The sequence below is a fragment of the Phyllopteryx taeniolatus genome, chromosome 1 (assembly GCF_024500385.1).
Source record: "Phyllopteryx taeniolatus isolate TA_2022b chromosome 1, UOR_Ptae_1.2, whole genome shotgun sequence".
Lineage (NCBI taxonomy): Eukaryota > Metazoa > Chordata > Actinopteri > Syngnathiformes > Syngnathidae > Phyllopteryx > Phyllopteryx taeniolatus.
The window spans coordinates 8,875,235-8,887,836 of NC_084502.1; the positions used below are offsets into that span (position 1 = coordinate 8,875,235).

At 40.2% G+C, this 12,602-nt stretch overlaps 2 protein-coding genes across 5 annotated transcripts in view; one reads left to right on the plus strand and one right to left on the minus strand.

The window, feature by feature from the left end:
• Positions 1 to 3,238: 3,238 nt before the first annotated feature.
• gpr157 (G protein-coupled receptor 157) lies at positions 3,239 to 10,845 on the minus strand. 2 transcript variants are annotated; one of them, XM_061768812.1, is made up of 4 exons: positions 10,049 to 10,845; positions 5,944 to 6,157; positions 4,968 to 5,121; positions 3,239 to 3,850 (listed from the first exon to the last, which is right to left on the minus strand). In XM_061768812.1, the coding sequence occupies exons 1-4, from the start codon at positions 10,423 to 10,425 to the stop codon at positions 3,651 to 3,653; spliced, it is 945 nt and encodes a 314-aa protein (XP_061624796.1). In that variant the 5' UTR covers positions 10,426 to 10,845; the 3' UTR covers positions 3,239 to 3,650. The 2 variants fall into 2 exon arrangements, with proteins under 2 accessions (XP_061624796.1, XP_061624788.1); XM_061768804.1 differs by having other exon boundaries at positions 4,968 to 5,162; positions 10,049 to 10,797.
• Positions 10,181 to 12,602, plus strand: part of spsb1 (splA/ryanodine receptor domain and SOCS box containing 1) — a 43,315-nt gene continuing 40,893 nt past the window's right edge. For all 3 annotated transcript variants that reach the window (XM_061768827.1, XM_061768847.1, XM_061768837.1), the window contains exon 1: positions 10,181 to 10,320. The gene's annotated coding sequence lies outside the window, so the exon portion shown is untranslated. The remainder of the gene's footprint in view (positions 10,321 to 12,602) is intronic.

The following is a 12,602-nucleotide window of genomic DNA, read 5'->3' on the forward strand; positions in this document are numbered from 1 at the left end:
GCTACAAAAATAAATAAATAAATAAATATATATATTTTTTCTACAATATTCATCATGATTACAGCATCGAATACTCTGATTGATGGTATGTGTGACACTCACCCCGCTCTTCGCAGCAGGTTTTGCAGATTCCTCAACGTCCAGCATGGCTGCTTGTCTCAGAAAGGTAAAGTGCACTTTGGTAAACTGCACCTGTGGCTTCTTCCTGCCCTTTAAACATGTTATCGTCACAGCTAAAAGTTGCAGCTTGTTTATTGATTTCATGTTGCTGACGAAGCTCACTCGCTTGCTGTAGGTTAATTGTTACGTAATCCATTGGCAGTATATCAATTACATAAGAGTTGTAACAGAAACTACAAAAGTTGCAAAGCTGAATTAGTGCCTCAATTACAGGGTATGTTAATTGCTTTAAAAAAAAGCAAAAAGTATGTTACGTCATTTTTGACAAAAATAATTTTGTCTAAATCATCATGAGACATCTGACAAAATGACAAATTCTCAGTTGAACAGATCGTGTAATTCTACAGCTGAAATGTATTCATACAAATAATATATTCAGTATTTGGTTCAGTGTTTTGTGTTTTCTGAACGAATGACTTGGGAAATTATTTTAGGAACGTGACCATATCCAGTAGTTCTACTTCATTGAGGGATACAGTACAGGGTTCATTTTGAATACGCACTTTCAGTACCATGCCAAATGCTAATGCAATATGGTGCCTTACCTTACGACCAACTCTGTGAAGGCAGTTTGGACTACATTAACTGACTTTGTTTTTTTTTTTGTAATTTTTAACAGTTAATGTATTTTGGGAAAGGTCAAGGATATTTGGCATAATAATTTTGGCGATATTTATATGATTAAGATGGCTGGATGTTTCCACACGTTATTTAGAAAAAGTATGCCTTGGCAATGGAAAATAAATACAATCACCATATTTGGTGTGCTTCTCTTTTCAGCTTTAATGAATTAAATGGGCAGCAGGCCAGCTGAGCAAATCTCCTCATGAAGTGTTTCCACACGCTGGAGTGCCTTTAATGTCAGCCAAGACTCAAAGCTGACACAGTGGGTTCGTCCCCGCACGAAACACAATACATGATAGCCCTCAAGGACAAATAATGGGGGGGGGGGGGGGGGGGGGGGGGGGGAGAAGGATCCTCATCACCAATAACTGTCCTCACTTCTCCATTTTCTCAGGCATAGGCCCGCTATCGCCTTATTACTGACAATGCTGAGAAAATGACCACTACATTACTTGAAGGAGAATGACATTGGATTTTGGAAATATTTTATTATATAATAAATATGTTTTTAACTGTCTTAAACTGAGTGTTGTTGCAGTCCAACGATCTCTCTTTAGCACTGCCTTGAGAGTACAGTGAACTTCACACAAAAAGACTTGGTGTCCCGAGTACGGTAGTTTTTGTCCAGCGTGAGATATTGCCAGTTGTCATGTGGATGACTAATGCTGGATGACTGCTTCCGTTAAGTGAACACTGGCTTATTTGGGTAGATTCCTGCTTCCTGTTTGTTCTATTACAGTTGGTTTTATCTCAGCCGGTGTCAGATGATTCATCCATCTATGCCATTGACATGGTTGACAGGCAAAACAATTAAACGCTCTTCCACTAGATGGTAGAAGATACAATTAACCTGTGTATTCACTTGTGGGCATTCAAACAAAAAACTAAGATTTGTGGTTAACTAAAATTTGTCATTTTTTTTGGTTTCTGTTTCGTGGTATATAAAATATATACAGGTACCTTGGCACAATAAAGGCTGGGAAACACTGCAACAGACAATGCTTTCTCGGACTAGGAAGTGGCCATTACGCTTGTTCTGCAGGCTCCGGGTTCAGTGGGTTTAAAAGCTGACATGCTTTTAGGCCGATGTTAAGTCAAGCTAACGCGAGCAAACATCAGCAAGGGTCAAAAGGAGAAGCGAGGTTTCACGATCAAGAAAGGCTCTGGTTTCAAGGAGGAAGCACGACATGTGATGACTGCTCATACATCCTAACCATGATGACAGATTATATTTATCATGGTGATGCTCCAAACACAATGATGCTGCAAGAAACATCATTAGGCAAGAACCAGCAGGTTTTGCATTATAAAGGATAAGCACATGACATCAGTGGAATAGTCATCTGACTGCACGTGTGTCAAACTGCCATTTACCATATTCATAGAAACAGTTACTACAAAAAGATTTCCCAACTAGAGCAAGGAAAATATTAGGTATTAAATGCAAATCAGGTATCAGACTAAAATAGACTGTTTGCAAAAATACGAATCTTGTTTTTTAGCTGAAGATGAACAGAGGGTATTGTTTTAATATTTAAACTGTATTAATTTCTTGTATTAAGACCTCCAGCATTGAGAATAACCAACATACTTCTTGCTTCTGTACACTTGAAGCTTGAATGTTTTGTATGCTAAATGTTGTTATAAATCTTCAAAATGTTTAAGAAAAAAACAGAATAAATATTAAATCGTCAAATTATAGCTATTTACTTGTATTCATTAAAAAATATGCACGAGAAGTGCATGTACATTTACATATGTCGAAGACTCCATAATTTCTACTAACAACTGAGGCTAAACTCAGCTCCTCCCTGACATACAAAGATGTTAGTCCCTCATTCGCGATGCATCACTTCAACATACTTCATTGACACCCAATACTACTTTCCTTATTTTTATTTATTTTTTTTTTTTACACGAAACGTTGTTTTGAAACAACTTGGAAGTCAACCAGCATCATGGGTCAGATTTTGTTCCACTTTGGATGCTCTATTGTAGGGGGTCACCAACATGGTACCCACGCGCAACAGGTAGCCCCCAAGAACCACGAGTAGCCCACAGGCCTGTTCTAAAAACAGCTCACCAGTCATTATTTTTTGTTGCTATTGTTAAAAAACTGCAAATTTTTTTTTAAATCACGCCTGCATAGGTGTAAATGTAGAAATTACAATTTATTTAAAAAACAAAACTATTGTTTAAAGAACAGTATTGAGCACATGACCAAACCATAGCATTCGTGGAGACAAGCTATGGAATGACGAGGAGATGATTTACCCGCAAATATTTGGAGCAAATTTGTTTATTTCAAGTGCGTATCAATCTGGTAGCGCTTTGGATCAATCAGTATTCAAGAAGTAGCTCTCAGTTTCAAAAAGGTTGGTGACCCCTGCCCCACTGTTTCTACTTTAGCAACACAAAGGAACAGAAGACTATCTATAGTGAAACAACATTTAGTTTATTGGTGCGTCTTTCTTTCCAGATATAATACATAACGCTCATGATTAAGTTCAATAACGCGACAATGAAAAAAAATAATGGTAATTCTGTTTATTTCTACAACATAGCCAAGAATAGTCACATATTTTTCATCCCCGCAAATACTTGACAAAACTGGATATGAATCTTACATACAGTGAACTCTATAAATTGAGTCCACGAAGGAGATGATAGATTCAAGCAGCTTGTAGAAACACCAATTTAACGGTGAGATGCCTTTTATGACACGAGAGGTAACCACTGGTTACTGTACATTTCTCAACATGTGGATGTACAGTAACACACACCTGTTGAAACTTAGAAGTTTGTCCAACTTCGGGACAATCAAGCATCACCTGTCAGTGTGGGTGTCACTGGTGATGACGTGCTCTCCCTGGTTCGAGGTGTGCAGTCCTGGCGGCAGCCCCCGAGTGTCGCCCTGCGCTCGCTGCTGCTCTAACGGGCCAGCACGGCAGCAACAGAGCGAGGCGAAGAGACGCGTGCGGACTGGCGCGGTGAACAAAACAAACATGATACAGTTGGCTGCTCCCTGCGACGTGTTGCCGATACCCTGTTGGACCATCACAGGAGACAGACAACAACAAAATCTTAAAGCAAACATTTTATGCATTTTTAAAAATCATTTAAACAGTCTACACTTAACATGTCTATGCGTCTGTCTATTTTTAGGCTCTTTTTCTAAACACCCTAAGATGACACCTAATCCCTGGCTCATCAGGAAGTAGTAAAGAAGTATGATGAAGTGATATATCTCAAAGATCTTTGTATGTTGGGGAGGAGCTTAGTTTAGCCCAAGTTGTTAGTGGAAGTTAAAGAGAGTGTTTGTTTTCGCTCTGCTGAGTGGTTATTAAAAAGCGCAAGCTAACAAACGACAGAGGTCTCGTTATTTTCTTGACAGTTACGGGGGCAATCTCCTTGTGTGTGATGGGGAATCGCCGACTGTATTGTTTTTGCGATTGTTTGGTGCATTCTCTTTTGGGCGTGACGCTCATTGTGCAGCGGGCCTAAAATGTACAGTTTGAACATTAACACTGTGCTTAAACATTGGAAAATAAAAACTGTACTCAAATAAGGATTCTATTAAAACTTATTGCAGTTTTTAAGGATTAAAGGATTAAATGCAAATGGTTTGAACTTAAAAGTGAAATACAACTGAACTGCCCTTTGGCACTGATTCATTTATGTACCACTAGAGGGAGCCAACATAGCACTGAGAATCTCTGGCTTATAGTATGTATCGCTATTTGTAAGGGAACATGTGCATGACCAGTGGATTTTTTCGAAATCATGTAATCTTTAAGCGATTCGTTTTCAAGCGTAATGTAATGATATTAAGATGTTTTGGGATCATAGTGTGTGGTATATTCACAGGCTAAGTTATTAATAGAAAGAATCCTGGGAAAAAAAATTTGGGGGGGGGGGGGGGGGGGTTGTCAATTACAAATGTTTTTTGTTATTTTCAGCAGCGAAAAGCAGGGTTTTAAAGTACTGTAGAGTAACAGCTCACGCTTCTGCTTCAGTTGCAAACAGAACATTTTGAAGGTCTAAATTAATTTAATGGAATGGAAAATTGTCACTGGGTGAGAAAAGAACATGCTGCCACATGAATGAGTGGTAAATTATGGCTGGATGAGAAGATAAATTCTTGAAAAGTCATCTCCACTCACATGTAGCGTCACCAGCACAGGGTTCTGTCCCGCCGGGGATCCAACCAGCAGCAGAATGAAGCGGATTGTGCTCCAAATGCGTAACACGATGAAGATAATCGGGATGAGAGTCAGCTTCATGTCCGCCATGGAGGGGTAGGAGTATGATGGTGTCCTATTGGTCAAGAGGGGACGGTATTCGGAAAGGGCTGCGTGCTGCGGTACCAAAGGATACAAGATACCATGAAATGAATGACTTTTAGGAAATCGGTAACTAGTGTAGTCACAATACTAATATTCTGACTTCAATGACATACCTGCATGAAGTACCTCGATATCAATATTGAAATGATATCCCGGCAAAACTCACACACAGATGACAAAACATGGAACTTAAATTCTCAGTAGTTTTAGTATTTCAAAATTGGAGGATATGATTACACACACACACACACACACACATTGTATCACTATTTTCATGCTGTTATATAGGCAAAAATATGTAGTTTGGTTGAACTTTTTAGTGCTGAAATACAGTATACAATATCTAAATTCTCCTTGTTTTAGGTGCGAGATTCATCCAGTATACTTCAACTGGGACTTGTAGCATATCGTGGATTAGATTTTTTGTCTTTTACATCTGCTTCAGGTGATGTCCCGCCACGCTTACTGTACTGTTTTTATGTAGTGTCAAGAAAGCTAAATAAAGTATGCTATGCTACGTCTCCCACAGCACCCTTGTCCAGGTTTTGTTCTTTCCACATACAAATACAGTAGATATTCTACAGGAGTGACTTCTAAACAGAAGCGAGCACACGTAGCGACTTTTTGGGAGAAATGTTCGCTAACTCCCAAACTGCGCAGACGTAGCGGTACTTAAAATACGTGCTATCGTTTCACTTCTGACGGCGAGGTATTGCAGTACTTTTGTAGGACCGGTATACCCTGCAACCCTATTAGCAACACTACACTGATGAACTTCTGCTTGGGTCCTCACCGCTGTGTGGATATGCCTCTTGATGAGGATGTAGAGGATGGGGAGGGTGAGGTAAGCCAAGAATTCCCAGACCTTTCCAGTCAGCAGCATCCACAGGACACGGTCGGGGGTGTGGATTCTGACCCAGCACCAGCCCACTGACACCTCTGATGCAGTGTAGCCAATCTTGTTGAGGCACACGGCTGCAACTGTGATGGCCAAAGGAACCCCCCAGCTAGAGAAGACGGAAGTGTTAGGAAGACAAAAGTTAGAGAGCAACAACATCACTTAAAAAAAAAAATTTCAACTGAAATGCTGTGTGGTTTCAATGGCCATCTACGTGACAGATTTTAACTTCACGCTGCGGTTTCGTCCACACAGTGTGGTACTCGTTGTTGGTACTTAAAAACAAAATGTTTCAGCCTATTTTCTGCAATAGCTAAAAATAGGTATTTTAACATCGGAATGACAGTTTGTTTTGAATTGTACCTTGCCAAGGGCCAGGCTGTGTGTGTTGCTTGAATAGCTCTGTTGTGACACCGCAAATGCAATGGACCGCCTAAGAATATGCAAAAACCTAGTAACATATTCACTGCAGAAACTGCGCACCCTGGGGTGAACATGGGCTCTCACGGTAGGTGACTTGTCGTAATTTAGATACCACCATGAAGTTGTTTCCTCTTTCTCTATGTACACACAGCTCATAAATGAGGATTTACAATTTATAGTTGATATACTCACTGTTGCACATCGCAGCGTCAATGATCAACCGTGGTTTGGCGAACTCACACCATATGTGGAGCAGCGACCAACTAGACCCGGATGATGGGAATGTAATGAAAAAAAAAAGCTTGCTGTGCGTTAGGTGTCACAATTAATCAATTAATTAGAGCCATCGTTTAACATAAAATTGTCCAAATCTTCTGATTTCAGCCCCTCAACTGTACATACTCTCAGATTTCTGTAGTCCTTCATGAAAGCAGACTCAACATCTTTTGTGTTTAATCAAAGTAAGAGATTTACAAACATCTGCTTTTTCTCTGGAGAACCATGATCAACATTTTTCCCTATTTTCTGACGTTATAGAATCAGTGTTGCTGAATCATAATCCCTCCATCCATCCATTTTCTGTACCGCTTGTCCTCACTCGGGTCTCGGGCGTGCCGGAGCCTACCCCAGCTATCGTCGGGTGAGAACAATCATCATTTGTAGCCATAGTATGAATAACCTGTAATTGACATGCACTTGAACCTAAAGCGGCCTCAGAAGTGTGCATTCAAACTAGTAGCCCTTCGCATTGATCAGAAACCAAGTAGCTCTCCGCTTCAAAAAGGTTGATGAGTACAACATCACTCCCTCTCATGTGACATTACTTAATTGTTGCTTTTTGGTTTTGTTTAGTCATTAAACAATACCAAATAAACAACAATAGAAAACCAGGGGAAAAAATGTGCAATACATTTTATTTCATTAATCAATGGAATGATTGATGGAATAAGCGATTCTAAAAATAATTTATCGTGAGAGTATGGCAGTTATCAATGTTGTAACATACATAACAGCCATAACACATAAGACTGAAAGCGAACGGTACTGCCCTCCAAATTGTGTGTTTTTTTTGTGGGTTTTTTTCCATGGAATGAGCGAAACCAGGGATGGGCAAAATATGGCCACATACGGCCTACTCCGTTCTTTAATTTGGTCCACTGAGAGTTTACATTATTGAGTCCTGTAATATTTGTCGCATTATTTCCCCCCCCCCCCTAAGAATGGTTAATTAAAATTTATTTTTAAACTCTTCTCATAATTGATTGATTTATTGTAAATACTAAAATAAAAAAAATATACAATGAAGACTGTGGACTAAATATAAAATGTACATAAAATAAAAACATTTGAAGGAATTATTTTATTCTTAAAATACACTATACATTTTACTTAAAGGTTGTAAATTCCCTGTGTACAAACAACCCTGTCGACACGCTCCCCATGTCTTGGTGTGATGTCAGTGGCAGAAGTGGGAAACAAATTCACTGCATGTGTGGAAAAAGGAATGTACTATAATATGAAGTGGTAGTACTTTGTTAGATTGTATATATCGTCACCTGTCGGGCAGAATCCCCCCACCTCCAAAGTGACAACTTTTCAGGAAATAAAAAAAAAATAAATAAAATAAAATAAAAAAGACAGCTTGCTGGAGTTTCCAAACACCGCATTGTTCAAATTGGCATCATGTACTGTTGTACTCCCATATGAACACAACAGCTATAGCACCACCAAAATTATAATCAATCGCTAATTTTATTTGCTAAAAAAAAATCACTAATTTATTGGATGGCCATTGATTGAAATGGTACGAACACGTCCTGATGACCTTCCCTGCATATCAAAATCCGCAAACCGTGCACATCAGCGTTGGTCAGTCGAGCCCCATGATTGTACAAAATGCCTTTATTATGTCACAAAATCAAACACCTGCGTAACGCCATGGTCCAAAACACATTGCCCCCCCCCAACCCTGTTTTGTTGTCTAGGTAATAATATAAAGGAGGTGATTCAACATTTATATTCCACAATCATAGCGGCCCTCTTAGAGAAACTGTAACTACGATGTGGCCCGCAGCAAAAATAAGTTTGACACTGGTTACGTTCCAGTGATTGACTTGGCCAGTCTAAGAGATTCCACTTTTCCCCCTGATAAAGTCCTCTGTTGTGTTGGCAGTGTGTTTTGGGTCATTGTCCTGTTGCAGTCTCCCGATTAGTTTGGATGCATTTTTCTGTAAATTACCAGACAAAATGGCTTTGTAGACTTCAGAATTCATTCTGCTGCTACCATCAGGAGTTATATCATCAATAAAGACTAGTGAGCCCGTTCCAGAAGCAGCCATGCCAGGCCAACCCATGACATTACCTCCACCATGCTTCACAAATGAGCTTGTGTTTTTGGATCATAAGCAGATCCTTTCTTTCTCCATACTTTGGCCTTTCTATCATTTTGGTAAAGGTTAATCTTGGTCTCATCAGTCCATAAAACTTTTGTGGCTCATGTCTGTACTTCTTTGCAAAATCCAATCTGGCCTTCCGATTATTTTTGCTGAAGAGTGGTTTGCATCTTGTTGTATGGCCTGTATGTTTGTTTTCTCGAAGTCTTCTTCGAACAGTGGATTGTGATACCTTCACCACTGCCCTGTGGAGGTTGCCAGTGATGTCACTGACTGTTGTCTTTGGGCGCTTTTTCCACAGCTTCACGAACTACTGTTGATACCCTTGGCCGACCTGTTCAATGTCTGTTGCTCAGTACACCAGTAGTTTCTCTTTCAGGACATTCTAAATTGTTGTATTGCCTATGCCCAACATTTGTGCAATAGCTCACTCTTCTCTCAGGTCCAAAATAGTTTGCTTTTCTCCCATAGACAGCTCTCTGGTCTTCATGTTTGCTTAACAGCAAATGCACTTATCACAGGTGAAAACCAAAACAAGCACGATCTAATGTTTAAGCAACCAATCTAAAAGGTCACACCTGAGCAACTAGAAACACCCATCAGTCACATGTTCCAATACTTTTGCTCACTTGAAAAGTGGGTGGCTTCAAACAAAAAGTGCTCTGTCCTGAGTTGTTTAACACATAGACATGCAAATACCATGAAATTGTCTCATATTCATCTTTTGATCTGAACCCCAAATGTTTTCAGAATACAACAAAAAGGAGTTGACCTTGTATGTGGCAAATGACAAAAGAATGAGTTTGACACCCTGATCTCATCTGAAAAAATACAAATAAAAAAATAAAACACAAAAGGTGCATTTTTTTTTAGTTATCAATAGATATTTTTTTGTCAGTTCCAACAGTTAGGAAAGCTACTTTAATAGCATATCCAGTGCCCCCCCCCCCCCCCCCCCCCCTTATTCTCAGTATGAGCACTATGCAAATTAATAATGATATTGGCTACTTCTCTACTAGTACTACTATATTGGATTTTGCGTGCAAATAAGTTCATTTTAAGTTATTAAACAGGTATTCTATATCACTATTTTTTGCCACCTCGGGTATCCCGAGATGCCTCGGGTTGTCTTAAAGAGACAGAAGTCATCAAAAGTACTGTAGTTCACGAGCTTGCTTACCTACCTGACCAGGTGGAAGACCAGCACCAAGTTGTCGGCAGCCCTCTGACTGGACTGGACGATAAACACGTACAAGTAGACGGCGATGGCCACGGTCCAGAAGAAGGAGCTGGTGTTGGCGAAGGTGGATATCGCTCCTTGAGCGACGCAGTCCGGCGAGTCGGAGTCGAACACTCGCCACACTCCGAAGGCGTACGAGACCGCCGAGAGCCAGTCGGCCACCGAGAGGAAGAGGAGCAGTTTGCGCGCAGTGGTCCTCAAATCCGCTAAACTCATGTAAGTGATAATAATGAGCGACGAGCCCAAGAACGACATGGCGCACGAACACAACACCGCCACCTGCTCGGACAAGTACACAACTGTGTGGTTGTGTACTGCCATCGTTTTTCTTTTGTTACTCTTCCCCTTCACTACACACGCTGTTTGCTAGTAAAACACTGGCGAAACTACTCCTGTGACGAATGGCGGAGTCCAATGTGTCCGCCGCACTCAAAGAAACACTTCCAAAGACATGGAAGTAAACTCTCTGCGTTTTAAGTCACCTTCCACCCCACTTCCTCCTCTTCCTCCTTCTCCTCTTCTTCTTCCTCTTGTAGCTGAGGTCACCGTCAGCCGGTCAGTGGCACACTCGAGGCTATTTTGGGCTTCAGGATTTCAAATTGTTACGTAGCAACTAATAATACCAAAAGTCATTTCTCCCCCAAGGTGTGGAAAAACACAAAGGGCGCGTCGTTTTTTTTTTTGTTGTTGTTTTTTTTTTTTCTCTCTCCAGAACGCGAATCATTTTTATTGACCAAGTAGATTAAAAACACAAGGATTACTCGGAGCCACTCTGGTACTGGGCAGGGCAAACAAGTCATTATTACAAAATATCTATTTAGGACATAAATACACAAGTATGGAGAGTCAATAAGCAATGTAACCAATAGTGGTAATGTTGATACAATGTCAGTTGCGCAAATGGTGCAGAGTCCTCAAGCCTTTTACTAAATCCAGAAAAGCAGCTGCCATTTTGAGCTATGTTCCTAAATGTGGAAAACGGCTGCCATTTTCTTTCAATTTCGCTGTACCGGATTTCCGGCTCCACCAAAATCGCGTTTTCTCATTGTTTCACGCAAGGTAATCCTTGTTCTTTTCCCATGTCGTTGTTGGGACATCACTTTACCGCCTCGTTTGGAAAATGTTCAATTCAGATGAGATTTTCTGTGGTTCGGACAAAGATTAAAATGTTCCATGAGTTAGCATCCAAACAAACGGACACGATTGAAAACTATATGGACACGACGAACTATTAGTATTCTGGTTTTCTGTGAAGTTTGAAGTAAATCTGAGGATGCGCATGCTCTCGGTGTGGCCTGGAATAAGAATGCTCGAGCATTCGCCAGCATTGAAAAATCTGAAAATGGCCTGTTTAAACATCACATTTTCATCTCAACTAATAAGAAACATACATGCATTTTTCTACCAAAGAGATCAATTTCTTATTGATTTACAAACAAGTAAATTTGGGCCCATTTGCAACGTAAAAAGTGGCATAAAATCCTTAATCCTTATCAGATTCTTACAAGCGAGGGCTCATTTTATTTGTGTTTCAAATCTCTATCCAATGATACCCTCTTTTTGATATACAAGTGGTTTGAAATGTTTAGTAACGTAGCTAACTTTAAGTGGCCAGTAGTGTGGTAATACTGATCGACAACAGTTATGTAAATAACGCAGAGTGACGAAGCTACAACAATGAATCAATACAGTAATAATGTCACAACAGATGTGGGAAATTGGCAAAAACTGGCAAAATGTCACTATTGAATTATAAGTCAACAGGATAAAGCAGTACAGAAAATGGATGGATGGATGTTTAAGTAGTTAATGGAAAGAGGGAAGAAAAAGCTATATTGGTTTTAGTGTGGCGGCACGGTGGACGACTGGTTAGCGCATCAGCCTCACAGTTCTGAGGACCCGGGTTCAATCCCCGGCCCCGCCTGTGTGGAGTTTGCATGTTCTCCGGGCACTCCGGTTTCCTCCCACATCCCAAAAACATGCATTAATTGGAGACTCTAAATTGCCCGTAGGTGTGAATGTGAGTGCGAATGGTTGTTTGTTTGTATGTTGTAAATAGTTTCTTTGCAAATCTATAAAACCATGCCTTATCATTCGTCGTAGTATTGTACACGGTACGCAGAGGCACGACTAACCAAATAATGTGTGACAAGTGGAAAATAAGGAAGTGAGAGATGAGAAGGAACTTCTATTCTCCTGCCTTGCCCCTGAGTGTGGGAAGTAATGTAGTACAATGCAGTCATATGACACGGGCCAAGTCAAATATTGATTTTTGTATACACAGCAGGCCACTACCAAACTGGACTCCGAGCACAAATGACCCTCAGGCCATAGTTTGGATACCGCTGGCTTTTTACATCCTGTACCACTTATGAAAATGCAGCACCAGACTAAGCACCATAATGACCAACATTAAAATACAGTAGCGCTGTAGGAACAAGTGGTCATCATAAACAAGGCAAAGGTTTAAGTTCTAAGAAGTATATTTAATATTTTTG

Bases quoted from the DNA above. Each gene is read 5' to 3' on its own strand.
- gpr157 (XM_061768804.1), bottom strand. From the start codon at position 10,425: ATGGCAGTACACAACCACACAGTTGTGTACTTGTCCGAGCAGGTGGCG. The intron at 6,158-10,048 runs GTAGGTAAGCAA...CGTCTTCTCTAG, and splicing joins CTGGTCTTCCACCTGGTCAG to CTGGGGGGTTCCTTTGGCCA. The intron at 3,851-4,967 runs GTGAGTGGAGAT...ATGGTCCAACAG, and splicing joins CTGTGCTGGTGACGCTACAT to GGTATCGGCAACACGTCGCA.